At 34.7% G+C, this 25,537-nt stretch overlaps 3 protein-coding genes across 7 annotated transcripts in view; 2 read left to right on the top strand and 1 right to left on the bottom strand.

Moving 5' to 3' along the window:
- LOC117781588 (transcription factor SPT20 homolog) overlaps positions 1-11,914 on the top strand; it is a 38,999-nt gene extending 27,085 nt beyond the window's left edge. Inside the window, exons 5-12 of one of the 2 annotated variants that reach the window (XM_034618364.1) lie at positions 15-564; positions 1,027-1,073; positions 7,509-7,595; positions 8,029-8,222; positions 8,784-9,009; positions 9,558-9,995; positions 10,166-10,364; positions 10,431-11,914. In XM_034618364.1, the coding sequence (XP_034474255.1) occupies positions 15-564; positions 1,027-1,073; positions 7,509-7,595; positions 8,029-8,222; positions 8,784-9,009; positions 9,558-9,995; positions 10,166-10,364; positions 10,431-10,598 (1,909 nt within the window). In that variant the 3' untranslated portion in view covers positions 10,599-11,914. The remainder of the gene's footprint in view (positions 1-14; positions 565-1,026; positions 1,074-7,508; positions 7,596-8,028; positions 8,223-8,783; positions 9,010-9,557; positions 9,996-10,165; positions 10,365-10,430) is intronic. The other variant, XM_034618363.1, reaches the window with a different exon arrangement.
- An 828-nt stretch (positions 11,915-12,742) lies between these two features.
- On the bottom strand, positions 12,743-15,513 carry LOC117781754 (sodium/hydrogen exchanger 8). The gene is made up of 2 exons (XM_034618572.1): positions 14,696-15,513; positions 12,743-14,224 (listed from the first exon to the last, which is right to left on the bottom strand). Exons 1-2 carry the CDS (start codon positions 15,388-15,390, stop codon positions 12,958-12,960), a joined length of 1,962 nt encoding a protein of 653 aa, XP_034474463.1. The 5' UTR covers positions 15,391-15,513; the 3' UTR covers positions 12,743-12,957.
- A 985-nt stretch (positions 15,514-16,498) lies between these two features.
- On the top strand, positions 16,499-24,719 carry LOC117782295 (S-adenosylmethionine synthase). 4 transcript variants are annotated; one of them, XM_034619376.1, is made up of 7 exons: positions 16,499-16,636; positions 17,703-17,871; positions 20,385-20,462; positions 20,772-20,894; positions 21,008-21,120; positions 23,169-23,848; positions 23,930-24,719. In XM_034619376.1, exons 2-7 carry the CDS (start codon positions 17,739-17,741, stop codon positions 24,033-24,035), a joined length of 1,233 nt encoding a protein of 410 aa, XP_034475267.1. In that variant the 5' UTR covers positions 16,499-16,636; positions 17,703-17,738; the 3' UTR covers positions 24,036-24,719. The 4 variants fall into 4 exon arrangements, with proteins under 4 accessions (XP_034475267.1, XP_034475268.1, XP_034475271.1 ...); XM_034619377.1 differs by lacking the exon at positions 16,499-16,636 and adding an exon at positions 16,712-16,837; XM_034619380.1 differs by lacking the exons at positions 16,499-16,636; positions 21,008-21,120 and adding exons at positions 16,958-17,213; positions 22,127-22,239.
- The last annotated feature ends 818 nt before the right edge of the window (positions 24,720-25,537 follow it).

Raw genomic sequence — 25,537 nt, 5'->3', positions numbered from 1 at the left:
ATGTGTGTGTAAAGAGTTGATTCATCCTCACCGTCATCGCTAACGGCGCAAACAACCGATAACATATTTGTACAACCAAGCTCACAAGCTCCACCGCCACAGTTAGCATCCAATCGTAATTACTACAATACATCCATATTCAATCACGGGGTTGGCTACCAAACATCACAGCAGGCGCAACAGCAGCCACAACAACAACAACAACAACCGACACCATTCCAACAACCGCAACAACAACAGCAACAGCAACAGGCACAAGCCTTACCAAATCCCTATGATTCATCATACTATTCTGTTTACGACGACGATATTGATTTGTATAGGGATATTGAATATCAGCAGCAGCAAGAACAGCAGCAACAGCATCAACAACAGCAGCAACAACAACAACAGCAACAGCAACAACCCCAGCAATATCAGCAGAATGTGCGTCAACAGCAGCAACAATCGACTTATCGCCCCCTGGAAATATTGACAACACCAACACCAGCTCAAAGGCCTAGCTACAATAATCAGCCTGCTTTGAACTACAACACGGAATATGATGAAGATCTCAATGCGCAGGTACACTCAAAAAATGTTTACCATATATTTTTTTATAGTTATTTAATATTTATTTAGAGCAGTTGACCAAAACTAGTTAAAAGCTTAAAATTAAATTAAATCAGAAAAATTTTTTTGAAATTTCTTTCTAGTCTATATTTTTCTTAAATTAAAATTCAATATTCTTAAGTTTAGAAAGGTTTTTCTTAATCCTGAAAAAATACAGCGTAAATATAGGCATATTTGTTCCTAAGTTAAGTGAGAATTTTCTCAAATTGAAGTCTACCCGTATAGCAAATTTGTAGAACTAATACTTTCTTTTTTTTAACTTTTACTTAATTTGAAAAAAAAATTCTCAATAATTTTTATAAAATTTTAATGTTATATCGATTTTTTTAAATGTTCCAAAAAAATTTTGTCTGTGTTACTTTTTAAGCCTGTCAATTATTTCATCTTAATAAAATATAACAAACTTCTTAACAGATCGAACAGGACAATATTTACGATCAGCCCACGCGCACTCCACAACGGTAAGTGTTTTCTATTCTTATCGTCTCTAATCGCACGTCGCGACTTAAATTCCGTAGCATCTTGTTGAAAACATTTTTGAAATTATGCCTCACATGCTAACTAGCTCTCAGAGAAAAATTCTAAAAAAATCTTACTTACACGCATTTTGTATTTGACCCGACTAGTCAGAATACACAAGGAATTAATGAATGAAGAAACTCCTAAGTTTAGTTAACTAGCATGTCTTAGTATTAGCAAGACCAAACACCCACACACACACACACACACACACACACACACACACACACACACACACACACACACACACACACACACACGAAACAAATACAACACGTACATGGAGAATGCATCAAAATTTTTATACAAACATTTTCATGTTACGCACAAACAACGACAACAACAACATCTATCTGTCAGAGCCGAAGAGGTGACCATACAAACTCTAGATGTCAGATCCAAAGCATCACAACATCGAGTCCAGCAGTAACACATGATGCCCGCAATTACTACAACACATTTACCACGGAAAATTTGAGTTATGAGGATGGTGATTTTAGCTATTCGAGCTCAGCTGAAGATTACTATCAAAGCGAACGTACCCCAATTAAATCAGTGGATACGGGAGATTATTATCTGATCGCCAATGATGTCACACAGTCTACTCCACAATATAAATTGGTCCAAGGCAAAAAGTACACAACAACGACGACGGCACCAACACGAGCTTCTATCTTGAAGTCCTCGCCAGTAACAAGCAGGAGTACAAGCAAAACTACCACAACAACCACCACCACACCAACCGTTACAAAGCCACCTACAACAAAACCTACAACAACAACTACAACATTACAACCTTCAAGGTATTTTAAATGCCAAAATTAGTGAAATTCTGCATCACATAATTAAATACGTAGACTGCGTCTTCGATTATCTGTCTGTCTATTAGATTAGACTCTCTTCTTCTTGGTCTGCAATGTCCAATTGGCTTTAAATCGTTTAAGTATAAGTGCCTTATCAGATCTCATTCATTACATTACAAAAACCACATCGTTTTCGACCTTATTATACACGGAGTAGACAAGTAAACTCGACAAGAACCCATAGCTCTGATTATACTACGTAACAGTCAGATTGTAACTTTTACCAATAACACTTTTTTTTACATATGAGAAAAGTACACTTTCTAAGTTAAACCTTTTCTACTTTTTTTTTTTTTTGTTAATTTTAAATGTTGATTTTATTTTTCCTTTTTTATTGACTGCATTTTTAAAATTTTCATCAATACTCGAAAAATCCACATTTGATTTTTCTCTCTTTATAACAAAAGTTGTAGTTATTTTTTATTTTTAATTGAGAAAATTATGATTTTTTGTTTGGTTTTTTTTTTCAAATTTTTTTACTTAATATTTCTTTTATGTATCAGAAAAAGTTGTTTTGGTAAAGGTTACAAAAGAAAAAGTTTAATTTGTTAACTAGTGTTATGGCACATTCATAAAAATATTGTAAAGGTTAGCTGAAAACAACATAAATTTGCGAAATTTAGGCCAGATTAATCGCTATACATTTAGTCAGTTATTTTCGATTATATTTTGCCAAAATTTTCTCTTTTTTTAAACTTATTCTCACTTTATTTCCTTTCACTAATTCTGTCTGTCTTTCCTATTATTTTCGTGCAAAATGTACAATCAAAATCATTGCATGCATATCATATAAATGTATAATGTAATCATTATTTATTTGACGCATGGCTTCGCGATGTTCGCATGGCATGTGCTTTATATTAAGATGTACCGAAACTAAGGTACAAACGAGTCAAATTTTTGAGAACCAAAGGGTTAGTTATGTCAATTCAAATAAAAAAAAAAAAAACACACACACACATATTTACACTAAAATCAACTGGATAAGTTACTAACTTTAATGTGATTGTTTATTTAAAAACAAATATACACATTTCTTCAACAGCTCAAAAACGCATGCAAATAAAAGCATTAAGCAAAATGTCATAATCAAATTAAAGACAACCACAACAATACCACGTACCACCACCACCTCAACCACTACACAAGCACCCAGTACCACAACAACAACAACAACAACAAGAACAACTACCACTAAGACCAGCACAACGATGCCAACCCCAATCCCAACCCCTACCTATGGCTCCAATCCCTTTCTCAAATCCAAGCTACAATTTCTGGCCAAGTCTCTAGTGAATGCTGTCAGTCAATATCAGAATAGCAAGAATCCACAAACTCTGACCCAAATTCAACCCACAGTCCCCCCACCATTCCAAGCAATTAGCGAACAGTGGTCATTGATAGATGACAGTTCAAATAGTAGTAGTACTCTGGAAAATATTGAGACCATTTACGATGAAAGCCAAAATGTGCAGGTGCAGACTGCCGAGATACCCAGTAGTCGTTCTTTTGAGACGAGCACGTCGCCAAAGTTTCTTGATTTCATTAATGCTGCCGCTTATGGAACGGGTAACTCGGTTCGCACGCCCACGGAGAAGCCTTTCAAGACATCATATATCAAAGACAACACATACAATAGCTTTGGGAAAAATCAAGCGATTTCCATTGAGCAAACAAATCAAAATAAACGTATACAAAGTTTCGTGCTATCGGATGTGAAACCGCAGAGTTTTACCAGACCAGAAGCGAATACAGCCGAATTATTAGATAGTTCAAGCACAAGACGACCTAAAAACAATGCATATCATTATAGTCTACAGAGCGGATCGCACGGATTTAGCTTGAAGGCTGAGCAGTCCGAGGTGAGCGAAGAAAACGAATCTGAGCCTCTGTTTCAGCGTGAAGATCGTGGAAATAGACCCAGTACATCAACAACAACGACAACAGAAACAGCAACAGCCACAGCAACAGCAACAAAAACACTGTATACCCCGCCCACACAAGTCTATGTGAATACCGAGAGCTATGAGGATATTGTACCCACAACTTATGCTCCTTTGCGAATCTGGCGTAACGGTCGTCCAACGATTAAACAAGCTCCAACCAAAACAACTACAACAAGCGTGATTAACACAAGTTCCACAACCAAAGTGCCGACTACTTCAAGTACCAGCACGGAAAGAATCACGACCCCAGGACAAAGTTTCACAGCCCGCGCAAATCTTTTCAAGGACAATTTGAATCGAGTTACGAGCAATCCTGCAATGCGATTTGTTTCGCCCTATAAAAGTTTGGAGAGTCTATTACAAGATGAACGACTGCCAAATAATAATCTTAGAGCCACCACAAGATCACGATATGGAAATGGAGCTTTTCTTCAGACAACACCAAAATCAAATAAAAATATTTTCATTAGCACTGTGCAGAAAAATGCTAGCCAATCTATTATGGCGACTTTGACAACGGGTAATGCTCGCAATTTCAGCATAAGTGATGCTATTTTAAGCACCTTTAGTCCACAAATGCCACAGAAACCAGCGACAATAACAATCAGAACCACAACGACAACACCTTCTCCGATTAGCATTCCCACAGAAGAAGAGCATACGACTACAATATTAAAACCAACCATTTCAACTATAGTGACATCATACCCCATTCAGTTAACTGAATCTTCACTACGTCCCAGGGGACGATCACGTTATACTGCGGCAACTGCTAACTATAATTTAGATAGTATCGATGAGCCCACAACTTATGCACCCAAGTTCAAGATACCAAACAAAAACTATGAAGTGAGAAGCTCCACATCCAATCCATATGCCAGACGTAAAGTTCATCGGGCTCGAGTTGCCAATAGTTTGCGACAAATATCAGCTTCAGGACCCACAGCCAAGTCTCGAGAGAAATATGATAGCTACAAGGCAGCTCAGCAGGCTAAAGAAGCTGTTAATAGTTTGACAATTATTAATGATATTAATAAACCTAAGCACAATCCAATTGAAAATGAAACCAACAATATTCCAGCTGATTCGCCACGTGCAGAAGCTTTAATTTCGCAACGACCATTCGAAGTTAATCACAGCAATAGCATAGAACTTAATACGGAAACATCGGCTATTCCCAACGACTTATCTAGTTCTACAGAAATTGTTGTTATTACCGATCGACCGCCAGTCAAGTTTTTATATTCGAACAAATATCGACAGCAAACAGCAGAACGTACACTGGCCGAAAGTCTACAGAATGCTGGCTATATAACAACTGGAAATGGTCGAAATAAATTCCGTAATGCTAATGTCTTGGAGCAATTGCAACATTTTCTGGCCGCCAGTGATAGCGATGAGAGCGAATCTCCGCAATTTGTTGACGAAAATTCAGCACCTGGCATTAATGAGATCAAACAAATGAATCGAAATGCGATGAGGTCAAGTACAACCACAACTACAACTACAACTACACTGCCTGTAATACTATCAACCACACGTATCCCATATATGGCATCGAAAACGCATCCCTCCAAATTACACTCCCCCTTTCCCACTTTGAGCACAGATCCAACAATAAGACAATATAGTAGTACCCCAGAATTTAGTACCGCACCCACAATTTCCACCACTTCAACTTCAACCACTTCAACTACAACTGCCACTACCACTGCCACTGCCACTGCCACTTCCTCTGAACCTTTGTTTGGTCCACCAACAACTACACGAGTTTCAAGGGTTAACAATGCCATAAAATCGTCAATTGCCGCTGCTGCCGCCCAATCATCTAGCCCAGGCTCTATCTCCTCGTCCTCCTCAACCCATCAAATGACTGGGGGTAGAGCTAACAAATTCCAATATGGCAACAATAATAATAACAACAACAACCAAAACAACAACAACAACAACAACAATGCCGCTGTCGCTGTCGCTGCCGCCTCGGTCAAGTGCTCCGACAGCACACTGAGCGCCAAGTGCAACGAAATTCCCTCAAGGTATAAATAGCGAATTTCCTAATAACGCTCCTCTCTTAGTTGCTGTTTTCCACTGCATTATTATCACTCTCCTCTCTTTTTTGTTTTAATTACAAATTCACCGTAATCTTGTTCTCAACACAGATTTTAGTGTCTTACCAAACAACAAAAAACCAAAACCCAACAAACTTTATTCTTTTATGTAGCTTTCGTTTTCTCATTTTACCCACATTCACCCCCCACTTATGTAGAACTCTGGTTGTTTGTTGGCTTTCTAGTACGCCTTTATAGTAACTATTAAAAAAAAAAAAAACAACCAAAAAGGCAAAATATCTTAAAACTGTTATGACCACTGTAGTGTCCACCATATAGTCACATATAGTTTTTTGTTAATATTTAGCGCAAAAGATACAAACATAAGTACATATACTAAATATTAGCTGCTCTGTAAAATGTTGCAATAATCTACAGAACGGTGAGCATTAAAGTACGTAAACAATTCGTTACCGTTGGGTGGTGGCCCTTTTTTAACTTTTCATCTTTCTGACTGCATAAATATTATATTTATGAGTTTTCTAAATGTTTTATTTCTGATTTAATTATGATTTCAGTGACACACCTCTTGTATTTTTATTTTTACGCAAACAAAAATAGTTAATACATATCTAAAAAATATGTACATATGTGTGTATAAGTCACAATAATTAATGAACTAAAAAACATATAATTTGCACACTTATCATTTTTATTTTTTATGCACATTCTTGGTAATCTTCATTTTTGTGCGATGTATACGGCCAATAATTGCATTTCTTAAATCAAAATTGAGAATTACAAATTAAAGTTAATGAGCGACAACTTTTAAATAAATATTTTATTGTTTTTTTTAGTGTAGAACTGAATTTGCACATTTTACTGAGCATTATTTATTTAGTATTATTTTGCTTATTCCAAGTATTTCTTTATTACGATTCAACATTGAATTGAGGAATTGAGTGTCAACAGACTTTCTGTTTAAAAATTCTAATGCTTTCCGCATTGAAGGCGTTAAGCATTTGTTCAAACTAAAATAAAACCAAGCAGCTGAGTCCCCAAATATGGTATTGATCATCTTTTAAAACATTTGAAGAGTGTCACTTAAAGTCTATAATCAATATCTTACAGCGGTCTACAAAGCGAAACAATATCAACTGTAACTATTCTATCTTTGTATTATTCTCTGCTTAGGCTTACAACTCAAATCCTGCAACACAGACATATAAGTATACTATACATTTTTGGTTCTCACTAAGTTTACAATCAATTGGCTGCTGATATGAAATGCTATTTTATTCACGTGTACATACACACATAAGCATATATACATACTGACATACTACATAAATACATACATGGGTTATTGAAGTAATTAATAACTAATTTAAACTAATATCTTACTTAGTATTTGTGTAGCAATTGTCCATAAAATTTAATTGGCATTTCGCACGAAATAATACTATTTACATATATTATTATTAACATGTGTTTCAATTTCTTGACACGATTGAATTTAGAAACAATAATAGAAACCGTGGCAGTACCATATACACCAATCAGGATCGCGATACTGTCTCCCCTCCTAATAGAGGAACCCATCCACCGTAAGTATCTACACCCAGAGAAAAATGAATTATAATAACAAAAAAAATATACAATTTTTCTATATTGCAATTAAATAGATTGATTTAGTGAATACCATATATATTTTAAAGTTAAAATTTAATTATATTTAAGGATTCGCCAAATTACATTAAATCACATTCAAAATAAATATATTTTGTATTATTTTTATGATTTCATTCAACATAAAATTCCACTTATTTATAATTTATTCAAATATTCGGCAAAAATGCATATCAAAGTAAAAATATATTTATAAAGATATATATTTCTTCATATTTAATTCAAAATTATCAATCGGTTCTAGTTCGTCTGCAGTGACTAGTATTTCGATAGGCATTAGTCACCAAAGTGTAAATATTAAAAAAATTAATTAAATATGTTAATTTTTTATAATTGATGTCAATCCAACAGGAGAACGCGTCCGACACTAAAACCAGCTGGCACGATTGTTTCAAAGGCGCAAGAGTTTGTAGACATTTACAGATATCCAGCCACACGTCCGGATCCTCTATATCCACAGCCTACGCCGGATAAGACGGCCGCGAAATGTCGTAAAGATGTATGTCTACTGCCTGATTGCTATTGCGGGGGCAAGGATATACCCGGTGAGTTCAATTTATAGCTATATTGTTGACTACTAAAATTCAAGGCAAGCTTGACAAATTAAACAAATTGTTGCTATGCAAAAATGTCTCAAAACTGAACTTACTCTACAAAAATATATATAGGTGGTTTGAATGTATCGCTCACACCACAAATTGTATTGATAACATTTGATGATGCCATCAACATAATTAATATTGAGCTCTATAATGAGATATTCAATAACAAATCACGCAAGAATCCAAATGGATGTCCTTGGCGTGGCACATTCTATCTATCGCATGAATGGACGGATTATGGCATGGTACAGGATATGTACTCTGATGGACATGAAATGGCCTCGCACACGGTCTCGTAAGTTGTTGAATATTCGATTCCAGTCATCTGTTTATCAGTCAATGTCAGCCAAAGAAGCATCAGCATCAACAATGTGAAGCGTCAACCATATTCCTTTTGCCTCTATATGTATGCTTGGTTTAAATTCTTATCATGTGCCCTTCTATATTCTTTCTCTACATTCCATTCATCCACCACTTCATCAATATTACCGTCATGGTTGCTAGGCGAACTACCGGTTGAAAGTATACCTCAAATTGTACTCTTGACATTCGATGACTCTGTTAATGACCTGAATAAACAATTGTACACGGATCTGTTCGAGAAGGGACGCGTCAATCCAAACGGCTGTCCTATCACTGCAACATTCTACGTCTCTCATGAATGGACTGATTACAGTCAAGTACAAAATCTATACTCCGATGGACATGAAATGGCTTCACACACAGTTTCGTAAGTAGCCGACTTTCGGCATCTAAGACTAGCACAAAGGATCTATAGCAGGGATCGTAAATACGAGTTATGAGTTTTAAAAGAACAAACCTTAAAAAATATCTGGATAACTAAGTAAACCTTAGATATACTATTTTTGATGGGGTATTCCTTAAATTTATTTACCTTAAAAATAATCTTATTTATTATTTTTGATTAAACTAACTAATGAGGATTAATACCAATTTTTTTATTCAGATCAAAAAATAAGTGTTACGTCTTGATAACTTGATAAAAATCGGCTAATAATTTTAAATTTATAATTTTATAATTTTTATTTTAAAAGTAATATTAATTATGATCCCTGACAAAAATATACGATAGCTACTAATTACAATATAATGCCTACTTAACAAACAACTACTTCCTTACAATTAAAGCACCACTATTCCATTCTCTCAGATACATTGGTATTAAGATCACACTACTCTTAAAAATCTTACTAATCTACACATATGTTATGTTCGTTAAGAAATGATCAGAGTTCTAATAACTACTTCACTCTACAGTCACAGCTTTGGCGAGCAATTCTCGCAAAAGAAATGGACCCGGGAAATTGCCGGTCAGCGTGAAATACTTGCGGCTTATGGTGGCGTGAAGCTATCCGATGTACGCGGTATGCGTGCCCCTTTCCTTTCAGTTGGCGGAAACAAAATGTACAAAATGTTGTACGACTCCAATTTCACATACGACTCGTCAATGCCGGTCTATGAGAACCGCCCTCCATCATGGCCATACACTTTGGACTATAAAATCTTTCATGACTGTATGATACCACCATGTCCGACTCGAAGCTATCCGGGAGTTTGGCAAGTGCCAATGGTTATGTGGCAGGACTTGAACGGCGGTCGCTGTTCCATGGGTGATGCCTGCTCGAATCCCAGTGATGCAGAGGGTGTAACCAAAATGATTATGAAGAATTTCGAGCGTCATTATACCACCAACAGGTACGAGAAAAAACTATTTGCAATAATAGTTTCTACATATAATATGTACTAAGGCCCGTTAGTACCAAATTTTCTTTTCTTTGTAATTCAAATTATAAGAAATATTTTATAATATGCTTGTGGTACCAAACATGTCCATTTCAATTTCGCTTGATTATATTTTTTATTAGGGCTCCCTTTGGATTGTTCTACCATGCTGCTTGGTTTACCCAGCCGCATCACAAGGAAGGATTTATCAAGTTTCTCGATGCCATAAACGCAATGAAGGACGTTTGGATTATAACCAACTGGCAAGCTCTACAATGGGTGCGTGATCCAACACCCACGTCGAGAATTAACTCTTTTCAGCCATTCCAGTGTGATTATTCGGTAGGCAATAGCTTCTGCACACTCTAAGTACAGCATTTTAACATTTAACGCTTTATATGACTTAAGGATCGGCCCAAGCGTTGCAATAATCCAAAAGTGTGCAATCTGTGGCACAAATCGGGCGTACGATATATGAAAACCTGTCAACCCTGTCCCGACATCTACCCATGGACTGGAAAATCTGGCATACGTTCATCGCGCATCGACAACGAAGTTGAAGAAACTCAGTCGTAAAGCCTTAAACAGAAGTCTAAACGGCCCGATAGTAAAATCCACGCTTAAATACACCGTTCATTTAGATACGAATATCTATGCAGAAAATGTTCAATTAGTACTCAAAACCTTTTTTGTTATAGACAGTAGGCCAAAATACGGATTCACTCGTAAATAGTTCTTCGTCTTCTTATAAATACACTATAGCTAATTCGTTGAAGGGCAGCAATAAATTGATTTCACTTTTTTGGAGCATGTTATTTAAAATTATTTATTCCCTTATATTATATGTATGTGTACTGTATATTCCTATAGTTTGCTACTTGTATGGAATTCTCTATTAAGTAGTTTCAAAACGCAATATTATTATAAGTTACTTACATAATTTTAGACAGTAGAATAAAAACTATTAAGAGGTATATCTTGTGTTTATCAATTGAAAAGTGTACACACAATATTGAACCCATTTCCCTTTAGAATATTTTTAATAGTTTGTTAACTGAATTTGTGAGAAATGTTTGTAAAAATAACGTGACATTGTCATTAATTAAGCACCAAGCTTTCATAAATACATTCATCTAATCATCTAATGATCTTTTATATTATTTCCTTGTATATACTTAAGGACAATTCACTTTGGAATTCGGTGAAGGGGTTTTTAGCCTAAAACCTTTGGGTGTATTTATAACTCCTACATAATTTGTAATTTTTTTTTTATATACCAACTGTTTCAACAATTTCTTCAGTACATAATATAAAATTACAAAACAAAACAACAGATAAAATCTGACTTACTTACATATAAATTAAACCACAATTCACTACATCGATTACTATTACATTTTATAGTACGATTTATAGCATTAATGCAGAAAACTAGATAATATGATTCAAGCAATGTGAATTTACTTTATGGGTATATATGCATATGTACATACTTACTTATCAACATCTGAATATTAACTTCATGTCTATCAAGTGCATACTATAACTGTTAACAACTAATGAGAAATTTGGCAAGTATAACAAATTCATTAAAAAACCATCAGCCAAGACCTCAAATAATCAGCCTAGCTAATAGTTTAAAAAGTAAGTCACATGTGAATACTCTTTCGAAAGTATTAGATGGATTTGTAATGCTGCAAACTTAAAATGAGATATGATTAGGTTAAATGACTTTATATTTTAAGTACAGACATATTTAAAGTTTGTGTAGCTGAACACAGCGCTAAAAATTTAAATTAGCAACGAGTGAATAAGTATTTTGTGCTAATGATTGTAAAACAAAATGAGTACCTATAAATGTGTGTAATAAAATGATAAATTAATAAATATTATGTACTTGCATTTTCACTGATTTTTCTGTTATGAGGATTTGGATTTGGAGGTAGTAGAAAAGATATAAATTTGTTGTTATTTATTAATTCTTCTTTATGTGTACACAAATGTATATACGTACATACGTAAATACGAGATATGTCAACACTAAAACACCAGTGCATTTCCGATAATAGTGTACCTATGTACTAATGTGTATTCTTCTTTAGTAGTGTTCCATTTTCGACCCAGTATACCAGCTTAGATTCGAATTTTTACCAGCTTTGGTACAAATGTATCCATCTTGGTACAAATGTACCAGTGTTTGTTCAAGTGTACCAAAGGAGCACCTTGAAATTCAAAAGTAGAAGTTGAAATTAATCGGTTATTTATTTTGTTTACGTAGAGACATCTAAGCCCCACATGTCATCTTATCAGTTGTCTTTTTTGAAAAAAAAAATAAACATGTTTGTATATTGAAATTTATTATATGTATCACAATTCATTTCGCATGGAATACAAATATTTTTGGTTTTCATAAAATTTATACACAGCATAAGTTTACAACAATAATTTGTGTATATAATAAAATATTATGTACTACCTGATTTTTGTAAAGCTTGACAACGTTTCATACATACTTAATCCACTTAAACGGTTACCGAAATAAAGGATATTGAAATATGACAGCATTTGAATAATACGTAGTTAGAATACTGCTTGAAAAGCAAATAAAATTAGTTAACATAAAATTGCATAAATAATATTCTAAATTAATTAACTTAAACAAACACAGGTCTTTACAATTCAATTTACCACCACCAAGCAAACAAATCTACATAAATTCATAAAATAATACATAATACAATTTAGAGTGTAGAGACAGTATTCATTTTCCTACCCAAAAACAATTGCACTTTAACACTTTTGTAATAATACATACGTACATACATTTTAAGGTATGTAGTTAGTAGGCCTCACTATGCATTCTATGACTATGTATGAATTTTGGCCACTTAGATGCTTTTACATAGATAGTTACTAAGTTGATAAGCCGCTAAATTTAAGATCGGGTCAGATTACTCTGACTTGTGCTGGCCGATAGACCCATCTCATCATCTGATTCATCAGAATCTAGAGGACTAATGCGTATCGCCTGATACCACTTGTTAGTCAAATCAGCCATTTGGGACTTGCACTCATTAAGCTCCTGACTGTTGAATCGACGTGTGAAAAATGGAATAAAGTACTTTCGATCCAAGCGGCCGAAGCGATCTCGAGCTTGCGTAAACGAGACATCCTCCTCCTCAGTTAGTTCAGACAAATGCTCGGAATCGATGGCTTGGCCCCATTCCCTAGTCTTTGAGAGAGATATGGACTTGCTGCGCTTTCGACTCGTAGAACGTGTATACGAACTTCCATTCGATGAGCGCACAGATCCACGTGCTCGACGTTTCTTGCCAGGCTTAAGATACTTTAGCAGCGGCATAGTTGATCCACCCAGAACGAGCGTGGTGAATAGTACAATTATCAGAGTCGTTGTAATAATGACGTGTCGCTTTTCTTGGCTGTCCAAATGCAAATGCAGTGACAGCGCATAGGAAATGGCACCTCTTAATCCTGAGAACCACATAATAAACTGCATTTTATTGTTGATTTTGTGCTCCCGAAACTTGTTGACCAAATAGGCTAGCGGGAAAATGTTACAGGCGCGTCCAATGAGACACAGCACAATCGACCAGATGACGAAGGATAACTCGACCTGGTGCTTAAATGAAAATATAGCCAGTCCCAGATAAGCAAATACGCAGGTCTCTGCAATAAACGCCAAAGTACGCATTGTCTGCTGCATTGTAATCTGAGTCACAGTCGATAAATTGAAATGCGTGTAATGTGACATGACGATGCCACAGAATAATATGGCCATAATTCCACTCAAATGAATTCCCTCGGCTAAAACGTATGGTGCATAGGTAAACATCAGCATGATGGCAAACTCTAAAGATGGATGCTTCCGCAGATCAATGTGCTTGAGCAGTAATGCTGATATCAGTGCAAATATCACGCCAATTCCAGCCGATGCAAAAAACATCATGCAAAATGTCTTTAAAGCGTTCATCATTGCTTCGCCTGTGTTTGCGTCCGCATTCGCATTTATTGTGATGGATGCTGTCAACACAATCGATATCGCATCATTCAATATGCTTTCGCCGAAAACCAACATGTTCAAAATGGGATCCACGTCAAGGGCATGGAAGATAGCCACAGTGGCCACGGGATCCACTGCTGAGATAAGTGATCCAAATGCAAATGATTCCGAAAAATTCAGCCTAAAAAGGATGTAAACAGATTCATTAGAACACGAGTAAAAATGCTACAGTTGAGTCTCCAACCTAATATACCAATTACTAAAAAAAAAAGGATTATTATAAATTATTATGGACTTGAACTTATCGAATTCGAAATTAATCTCTTATTGTGAATATTAATTTCTGGATTTTCTGATTTATAAAATAAAAATTATCATTATTTATGATATTTTGGAAATATTTAAATATGTTGGTTTGATTATTAAAAAATTGTTTAAACAAGTAACAAGTGAATACTCTTCTCGAAGAACATTTTCCAAGAAGTGATTTCTTTTATAAATTTTAGTGTTGTTATTACGCTTTTTTTTCTGTGATATACCTTTTAGACTCAGAGATGCCCCTTTCTTTCGGTTAATGAATACCATAAACCCTTGCACTCTATCCGAGTAATATTCATACACATATAACAAATACACAAGTTCTATAACATACCGATAGGCAACCTCAGCCATTCCCAATAAGTAAATCCCAGCGCCAATTACCAAGGCCGAAATGGTTGTACCAAATATAGCAAACACCAGAATAGAGCCAATATTTTGGAAGAAATTGCCTTTGTGGAGATTGTATCCAGACTCGAAGATGATAGGTGGCAGAAGAACGAGAAAGAAACCCATTGGAGAGAAGACCTCCTCCCGTTTCCAGCTGCCGTTTTCACCAGACATCACATTCAGCGAGAGTCCAATGAATGCTCCAAGAAAAACAACCACTATGGATTCGGGTAAATATTGAAAGCCGGTTTGAAGCATCGAGTGGATCAGAAGTATTCCCAGCATTATCACACAAATTACAAAGAATAGCGACAGCGACGAATTGTGCTCCTGTTCAACAGCATGGGAATCGATTAACGATGGCTCCGTTGCATTCAAAGGCGGAACTGAAGGGGTGGTCACATTTGCGGTAATCCCACTACTATTTGCTGTAACATTGCTGCTGCTGTTTACATTTGTAGCATTAACAATTGTAGTTTTATTCTCTGGCGTGGCAATTGTTTGCACAGTGTTCTCTTTGGTATCTTTGTTCGCATTTTGCACATCTAAAGCTGCAGTTTTTGTTGTTGTTGTTGCTGCTAATATAACAATAACAATTACTGCAATCGCTGTCCACAAGTGGCCCGGCTTCTTTTTCATATTTATCCAATTTTTTTACACCACACGAAAACAAATTTATTATTTTTGTTTAACGAGCCACAAAACACGTCATGAACAGCTGTTCTATCAATCGGTATTTTACCACACTGGTTTCCGCGGAAAAAGAATGGTATGCCTGAATAAATGTACACACAAATAACTATACAGTGGCTCACTTTTTATTTTAACCAGTTATAACAACTAAGCTAAAGAAAATATTAAAACGAACGCCGGTTGTTAGTTTAATAGATTAACCTATTAAATAATATTGCATTGATTTATTTTTATGTATTTTTAATATAATCTTTTAAGCAACTTAAAACTGAAAAATCAACGAAAAGTAATGCACGTTTAACTAATGTTGTTATCGGCCTGTAAACAATGCTATTAATCATCAGTTTTCAAAATTTCCTTTTCAATTTACGAGAATTCTAAAATGTCAATTTATGATAACCCGCGCAAGGGATACGGCTAGATGAATTTATAATTACTTAATACAGAACACTATAGTCACTAGGCACAATAATTCCTTGCCAATATAAATATGTACATATTTATATATAACTATATATATATATATATGTATTTGCGCAACTAGCAAATCCATCTAGGGGGTCAAAATCATTTAAAAGATAATGGAGGTTGTTTTTTCAGTTTTTTTCAAAAGATTTTTGTATTTATTATGCAGAAAGCAGATTACCGAACGCCTTGATCTTGTTCGACCTTATTTTGTGATTAGCATGACATGAGCTTTCTATGGTTTTTTGTTTTGTTATTGAAACAAACAAAAAAAATTCCAAAATTGTTGTCATGCTTCCTTTTTCTATATATTATTTAACGTAGGTATTTTTTACAGACACGTGTTCTTCTATTTTTCTAATATAATATTTTCAAACTACTTTACGTAATAAAGGGACAGATAACATTCAAATTTACGATTTACATACATGTGTACTTGTAAGGCAGAAAAAACATCATGGGATCATTTAAATAGTCAATCAACTCATTTTTACAGTGTTCCTTATACTGATAAGAGTTATATTTCGCCTAATCATCTTTCCGGATTGCGCTACAATAGTTTATAAATAACATACGTTTTCAAAAAAAAATCCTCAGTAAAGCGTTGTTCGAGAAAAAGTTAACACCAAAAAAATAAAGGAGTCTCAGCAAAACGCAATTATTCATCGTCAAAAATAACAAAAACATTGGTGGAGTATTTTTTGTAAACAGACAACAGGTGGCGCATGTAAGTGTGCAGTCTTTAAAATATACTAGTTTTTGTATTGAACGACCATTCGACACAGTGGCAACGTTCTGCCGCCCACGACAGTACCAAAACAGCTGTTTTTAGAATCAGCAGGAAAAAACGTGGAGTTAGCTTCGGTACGGTAGGAGTGCATTAGTAGCTCTAAATAAGAGAATCAACGTGAGCCCCAAAAACAACAAGGTACATTTTATACAAATATATGTACGTACATGTGCACAAATTACCACTTTGAGCGATGGAAAGAGAGAGAACTTTAGTTCTCTCTTTTGACTGACGTCGCAACGTCGCCATCGTTGTCCGAAACGCTTCGCGGCTATAAATTCTGTGGCAGGCAAAAAGTGTGCGCTCTTTTTCTACAAAACCGTAACGGAGATAGGACGTGCGTGCTAGTTGCGTTTATTTCATTACCCGTCGGCTAAAATACTTATAAGAACCAATCTGTGTACACTGCCCGCCCCGAGGCCATATCATATATTTTCTAACAAAGAAAAAACATAAGTTCGCTAAAATTTTTTTTTGAATAGATCTTTGCGTTTTCAATCGCGCGTGTTTATCGGTGTGTATCTTCGTTAATGCTTATGTACATACATACATACAGTTGGTCAACAAAGTGTTTTGACAAAAGTTAAAGTAAAAGTTATGCATTTTTGATTTATTTGTTATTTAATTATTCTTACCTATAGTTCTTACAAATAATGGAAAATAATTTTCATTAAGTCTAACAATTTTTGAAAATAAAGAAACAAAATTGTAATTTTTTGATGTTGTCCAAATACTTTCTTGAGTAACTGTGTGTACATTCATTTGTGTATTGTTGCCATCGTGTGTGAGGTTTGCAAAGGAACGCAGCATAAAACGTGAAATTCGTTTTGTGATTATATAAAAATGAAACTAATAACATTTGCAATACACTGTGCAAAACTGGCAAACACGAACACACGAGGGAACAACAATATGCGGCGAAACATTATCGTGAGAGTTGTGGGGAAAATCAATTTGTTCGCATCATAATAAATGAGTAAATGATTGTTTTGTTTTTATACAGCATACTTTAAATCAACTTCAACAACAAACATTCAAAATGCCGCAAAAGACAAATGGACACGGCGCTGCCAACGGCTTCAACGGCAGCAATGGCAACGGCAATTCCTATGACATGGAAGATGGACAGACATTCCTATTTACTTCCGAATCTGTAGGCGAGGGACACCCAGGTGAGTGTTCATACATAAATATGTTTGTAAGTTGCATGCACCCAGAAATACATTCATATTAAGTTGCTTAATTTAGCTGCAGACTGCATTAAATATGCACACAAAAAAAGAAACGACGCCGACCTCCTTATTGCATCATACAATACATGTGTACAAATATACACATACATATGTACATATGAGTACATCCTAAAGATACATATTTACAAATGGCGTTGCATTTGTTGTTCTACCTGTGTCGCCAACTACTAACTAGCAGTGCTTTCCGGCTATAACTTTTAATGTAGATTATTACATTCATTAAATTTCAATGTGATCTGCTTAGTCAGTAGCAGCAATTCTACCGAAAAACGTGCTTGTTTACCAAAGCAGTTGTTAGTGTGACCAACTTCAATTTAAATACCCATACCAATTGGCCGGTGCTTAACTAATTTGCAAAATACCGCATAATTGTATAAACATATGTATGCATAGCTTGTAATTTGAGCATGCGTGATGTGTTAATTTGCACTTATAAATAAATATATATGGGTACATATATATAACGAAAACCTTTGAAAACATTTGTTTATACATTCATCTGTATGTTTCAAATGCCCAACAACTTTTACAGCTGGTCACTCTTTCTCTGCTTCGACTGTTTGGTTGTTGTTGTTGCTACATTGAGGCTGCCCCGGCAACGTGTTATACTTACATACATACATACATATGTACATTTGTATGAGACTGCGAATGGACTGGGGAGCTTGTGCACACAGCCACACACACTGCGACATGCGCGCCATGTGCTTGAACTGAGTGGTGCTCTTTCAAGTTACCGGTTCTCTTAAGGCGCTGATCAAAACAAGCGTAATTTATCTATGTACAATTGTAAAATTGTGTATTTGAATGCATATGCAAATATGGCTACATACGAAATGTACCAATGGTCTAAGGAAATATGCATGTACCGAATGTACCAATGGTCACTAAGGAATTCACATTCAAATACTATTTTATGTTATTTGAGACCAATTTCCAATCTACGCATTTATTTACTTCGATTGCGAGGCTTATCATTTTTGCAAAATAGGCACCACGTGTTTTATTTGTGTAAAAAAATCTCGCCTACAGTATGTCAAGTAACTGTTTTGACTAAAAAAAGTAAATGTTTTTAATTTTTTTTTTTTAATATTTGGATCAGTATTAATTTTTTGTTGTGCTTTATTAATTATTAATTTATTAAAACCCAGTTAACCCGAGTGGTACTACATACATATTTCTTTACTTTTTTTTTTTAACTTTTTCTAAGCATAAGCAAATATAAAAAATAAGATTGTTAAAAATTAAAAAAAAAAAAACATGAAGAAGGAACTTTTATGTTTAAAAAATAAAATGTCAATAATTTTTTTTTACCAACTGTTCATTTAGTGTAGGTTCTTACTGGTTATTTCATTATTACATACATATTTATACTTATGTACATTTTACATATATACTTACTTATGCTCGAGCGATAAGAGATAGCAACCTTCAATTTCTATGTGATAAGTTAATTATTGCTTTTCCCTCTTTTTGAAGCTAATTACATATGTCAAGTAGGCTTGGAAAGAAATTTTGGTTTATTAATGGGTGTAAGTTTGTAATAATGTCATAATTTGAGTAATTATGCTAGGTAAAATTTATATTATCTTTGTCAGGTGGGACAACGAATATCCTGATATATAAATTCAGAATCAATAGGATAGAACTAACTAATAAATCATAGAATAATTACCCAGATCATCCAACAAACAAATACCCGACATGATACAGCACTTTCGTTTGCGTTTTTAAAGTCATTTTGGTATTCGATCGCATGTCTAAGGCAGGCTTAGGGTTATCAGCATACGGGACCCCAAAAATGAGAGGGTGGCTATTTCTTTACACTAAGATTTTTTATATACATATGTATGTATATAAAAAAAAACAACAAGATTTCTAAATCGAAGGCGATGCGCCATTAAAATGATTCAACAGTTTTAATACTTAATCGTTTATTGAATATTTAAAATATGGCTATTAAATAATTAAGTTTGCTTAGAAACTCTTGTAAAATCAGTCATAACTTGTATGATTAAATAATTGATTAAAGTTTTGTCCATTCTGGCATATCTTAATGTCACTCATTTAATTCATAAACTTGAGGATATGACAGACGTTATTCTATATTATTATTTGCACAATGGCGTCGACGATGCTGACGACAGTATCCAAAAGTTTAGTAGGGTTGAATTTCGCTGGCAATCGCAAAATGCAAATGAAAATAAACTCCATGCCCCCAGAATTTTAGGTGGCGCGTTCAATCGGGTGGCGGGTTTCGGGACTTGGGGTAACGGGTGTCTTCGGGTTGCGGCAAATCGTCACCAAAGCGAGTTTTCAATTCTCGTGCCTGTCGTACTCCTTGTGATAATATTATGTTTAAGTCTGTATTCATACTTCATATTTGCATTTGTGACCGTAATCACTAACTAATTTTCTAAATTTATTTGTAGACAAAATGTGTGATCAAATCAGTGATGCTATCTTGGATGCACATCTAAAGCAAGATCCCAACGCAAAGGTTGCATGTGGTAAGAATAAATACATAGAAGAGTTCATGCAGGTCGGTGTGAGGCATGCAGAAATATGTTCATCTCAGAGCTTAACAAATTATCTTAAGTGACTATATTAAAAGATAGATATTTTTAAAAGGATAAAAGTGTAGGGAAAAATTTCCCTTAAGAATATAAAAAATTTGTAAACAAAAATAAGTAATGAAGCAATTATCTTTGAAACAACAAAGTGAATTGCAGGTATATTAATCTCGAAGCCATCACTGACGTTGCATGATTTTGCATTACTTTGAATATGATTTACAAATGATTTGATTTCACATATAGAAACTGTGGCAAAGACTGGCATGGTTCTTCTTTGCGGCGAAATTACATCAAAGGCAGTGGTCGACTATCAAAAGGTAGTTCGTGAGACGGTTGAGCATATTGGCTATGATGACTCCTCGAAGGGTAAGTGTTTGTAGGCTTATCATGCAGTTGAGATTATTTTTATTTATGGGCGGGTGTCAGGAAAGATTGAATATTAAACGCAATACCATAAAAATCAACTCAAAATTAAAAAGGTTTCGATTGGAAGACGTTGAATCTGCTCGTTGCCATTGAACAACAATCTCCCGATATTGCCAACGGTGTGCACGTCAATCGTGAAGAAGAGGATGTCGGCGCTGGTGACCAGGTATAAAAACAAGCAATACAGTACCCTTAATTAAGCGATTAAGTGATGAGCGAAGAGTGTGTGCTGTGTGCGTTCGTTTGTTACGTTTACATTCCGTTTAATGTTATTCTAATTCGTGTGTTTCTCATTTTTACTTTGCTCACTTGATAATGGTCAATCAACAAAACTCATAATTTATTTGTAGTAAAGTTATTACAGTGTATTTTAATTTAGATTAGATTACACTAAATTCAATCCAATCTTCAGATAATGGAAAAATTTATGTCCCCCATTAAAGCATACTAAGAATTCATCTTTTGGGTGATACAAGTTACGCCGTTCAATTCAATTTTAATAAATTTCCTAAATCATTTCAAATGAAATGAGTACACTTCATTTAAAAGTTCCATGCCCGTTCATACTTAAATAATCAGACTGATCATGTCTATGGGTCTCCCAAAGAGCAATGTGATTATATTTAGATTGCTGGGAGACTACAAACAAATTGACTTCGTTTGGGGCTCAGATCATGACATCCATTTTCAATATAATATTTTTGGGATTCTAACTGCATAAATACTCATCTTAACAAATACATTCAGTGTATATCAATGTGTTTATTTTTAAAGAAAACAACATATAAAAAAACTGCATGCGGCTTGCCAACAAAAGAAATCGTCAAAGTTTTTCCAGGTTTCAGATGAAAGCGATAAAAATATCAAGAATTATATTACATCTTCAGTTCGAATTGTTAAGTCAGCAACGTGGGATTTAATGTTGTCTTTGTTTAAGTCTACGGATTCGCCACATTTCAAACGATTTATGTATAATATTAAAGGGGTTATATATCATATCATAAACATTACTTATCGACATTATATCACTACGTATTTTTCAACTGTGCTGCGCTCTCTACTTTTTATTTCTTTCGTTCCATATGTCGAAACAATAACGCAATACACTAACAATATATGATACCTAAATACCACAAAAATTCGCAAACCGTTTTTTAAAAACGTTCAAAAAGGTTTCGATTATAAAACTTGCAACGTGCTCTTGGCATTGGATCAACAATCGCCCGAAATTGCTGCCGGTGTGCATGTAAATCGCGCTGAGGAAGAAATCGGTGCCGGAGATCAGGTGTGAACAATAGAAACAAGTACAAATTATGCCAGTCTCGGCTAGCCGAGTTTCAAATACCCTTTCCAAGCATCTGCATTTTCTTTTTCTCTTTCTTTTTATTTTGGTTGTGGACCTTTGTCATTTCATTGCTTTCAAATTATTTTATAGGAAAGGGTGTTATTATAATCAGTTGTACAATTTTGTGTTTCATTTATATTATTCTTATTTATATGCGTGACTAATCGAGAAAATGTGTAGTGCATAAATTGCATTGCTATTAAATTGTCTTTCAACTCAAGTACAAAATTCTGTAACTTGCGAAATTGCAATGCTGTGTAAAAAAAGCACACTAAATCATCAAAAATACATTATACTATAATTAGTAATAAACAGATATACTTGTTTGACAAAGTTATGCTCGTATGATATCTTTTGGCCTTTTCGCATCCTGCTTTTTCGAAATATCATCAGCATATGCATATATTTAACATAAACAATATTTTGTGTGGTATATATAAGTTGTTAACCTTTTCATAACCCTAACCGTCAGAGTTCATTTTTTTTTTTTAACTATTAAACAACATTAATTTATATTTCATTTAATTGTACTTATTTAACTAACTCTGACAGTGGTTATTATACAGAGATCGTAACGATTATGATTTTTAAAATAATAATTGCTAAACAAAAAAATATTATCTTTTTAACAAAGTAAAACTTAACTACTTAATAAAAAAATTGCAAGAAACCCTTAGAAATTTTAAGAAAACATTATTTCAGGATACAGTATACCCCATTAAAAAAAGGGGATCTCAGTTTACCTTAATTATCTAGGATTAATGTTTTAAAATTCATAACTGTTAATTGCGATCCCTGGCTATTATTGTAAATTTCGTTAGTCAGCCCAATAGCTATTATAACTAACTCGCTCTATCAATAATTTACAGGGTATTATGTTCGGCTACGCTACTGATGAGACAGAAGAGTGTATGCCTCTAACGGTTGTGCTTGCGCACAAACTGAACGAAAAGATTGCCGAGCTGCGTCGCTCGGATGTGTTCTGGTGGGCTCGTCCCGATTCCAAGACACAAGTCACCTGCGAATATTTATTTAACCAGGGATCGGCTGTACCCAAGCGTGTGCATACTATTGTTGTATCCATGCAGCACTCTGAAAAAATCTCGCTGGATACTCTTCGTTCGGAGGTTATGGAAAAAGTGGTTAAAGTTGTCATTCCCGCCAAATACTTTGATGCCAATACCATTGTACACATTAATCCCTGTGGACTGTTTGTCATTGGCGGACCAATGGGTGATGCTGGTTTGACTGGACGTAAAATTATAGTGGACACATATGGAGGCTGGGGTGCACATGGCGGTGGCGCATTCTCTGGCAAGGATTTCACAAAGGTCGATAGGTCAGCAGCGTACGCAGCACGTTGGGTGGCCAAGTCGCTAGTTAAAGCCGGCCTCTGCAAGCGCTGCTTGGTGCAAGTCTCATATGCTATTGGCCTTGCCGAGCCACTTTCGATAACCGTCTTTGACTATGGAACTTCCCACAAATCACAAAAGGAACTACTGGACATTATCAAACGCAATTTTGACCTCAGGCCCGGCATGATAGTAAAGTAAGTGATGAATAGTCAATTTGATTTTATATTAATATTGTTATACTCGTATTAATATAATCTTTGATTTATACTATACAGAGACCTGAATCTGCGCCAACCAATTTACCAACGTACTAGCACATACGGACACTTTGGCCGTGCTGGTTTCTCATGGGAGGAGGCGAAGCATTTGGAAATCAATTGACTAGACGCTGAAAATTCGTTGCCACAGTCGCCGTGTGCTAAAAGATTGAGGACGATAACAAGATCAACAGAAACAGCAACAGCAACGTAATTTTTAGTTTTTAGTTTAAAAAATAAGTGAGGCCAGCAAGCAATAGGCTTGGCAGCTTTTTAGACTTTCATTTCTAAGCTAGAAACTCCCTCTTTAAATTATACATGTGTATGTATGTATATGCAACCATTTATACAGCTTAATTATATTGGGCATTTTTGCCTATACTTACAAAAGCAGGCTCAAGTACCATTTCAAAAGGTTTTATTAGAAGGATTTTATGTTACACATCAGATATAATTTCTTATCCGTTTTTTGATTGTAAACAAAAAAATATATTTAAAAATAACGAATATGCACATATTCTTAATATTAATATGTTGTCTTTTGTCGAAGTTGGTATATAATCAACATTTTAAACAACCTACTAATTGTACATTACTTACACTTTCCAAGTTTTGTATTTGCCGTATTTTCCTTTACAAAAATATATTTTTAAAATACATGTTAACGTTTTAAAATTATTATTTTCTGTCAAAAAGTCAAAAACACCTTCCTGTGCTGCAATAAAGAATGTAGTTTTATACATGCATACAAACATACTTTAATATAAATATGCCAGTTTATGTGTAAAATAGCTTAAATTCGGAACAATGATATTTGTAAACTTAGCTATGGGATCTTAACTTATCTGTATGATTGTATGCCAGTTACAATACAATATATAACAGAAACTCCGCAATAACCCTAATGTATCAAAAATGGAGAGGTTCGGTGGATAGCTTGCTTAAATATATGTTTGCTAAAAGTAAAATTATTCTTGTCATTTTGAACTATATATTTTTTTTTAAATTGTGATTAAAATTTTTCGGAAACAGTACAGTAGTGAAACGTGTTGCCACCTGTTATGAAAGTTACCTTTCATAAGTTTGTAGAAAATTGACCGATCTTCAAACAGATTTCATTTTGATCATGGTTTGTCCTATTAATTCTTTCTGTATTCAAATTTAATTTATTTCTTTGAACAAAATGTTTCCCTCTGAAAATTGGTTTCGATAACTATGGTTATTCAATTATTGCAAAATAACCAAAGAATTTCAAATTTAAATGGTTATGTTAACTAATGTTATGTTAACAAACTACTTTAAAAGCAGATAAAACTGGTTTGATACATTTAGTTAGCAGTGAGTGTCACAGCAATCAGGTTATTGGTTGTGTGCAAGCAGTGTTGGAAGCACTTTTGCCAGAGGCTTAACACCTGCGGCCTTTATTTTTTTTTTCGGCGATGCCCTTTTAGATCGAGCTCCAAGCTGTTTAGTTTATGTAAAAGTAATAATACCTTGCTGTTATACCAGCTATAATACCAAGTCTGCTCTGAAACCACTTGAGAACTCCCCAAAGTATGCAACGTTTTCGTTGGTGCATCGAAAATGTTCTGAAAGCGTTGTAGTTGTAAGACACTTAAGAAAGTA

Source organism: Drosophila innubila, assembly GCF_004354385.1.
Source record: "Drosophila innubila isolate TH190305 chromosome 2L unlocalized genomic scaffold, UK_Dinn_1.0 4_B_2L, whole genome shotgun sequence".
Lineage (NCBI taxonomy): Eukaryota > Metazoa > Arthropoda > Insecta > Diptera > Drosophilidae > Drosophila > Drosophila innubila.
This window is presented reverse-complemented; position numbering and strand designations above follow the sequence as displayed.

Coding starts and splice junctions, on each gene's coding strand:
- LOC117781754 (XM_034618572.1), bottom strand. CDS start 15,390: ATGAAAAAGAAGCCGGGCCACTTGTGGACAGCGATTGCAGTAATTGTT. Junction 14,225..14,695: donor ATGGCTGAGGTTGCCTATCG/GTATGTTATAGA, acceptor CATCCTTTTTAG/GCTGAATTTTTCGGAATCAT.
- LOC117782295 (XM_034619376.1), top strand. CDS start 17,739: ATGCCGCAAAAGACAAATGGACACGGCGCTGCCAACGGCTTCAACGGC. Junction 20,895..21,007: donor CTATGATGACTCCTCGAAGG/GTAAGTGTTTGT, acceptor AAAATTAAAAAG/GTTTCGATTGGAAGACGTTG. Junction 21,121..23,168: donor ATGTCGGCGCTGGTGACCAG/GTATAAAAACAA, acceptor AATAATTTACAG/GGTATTATGTTCGGCTACGC.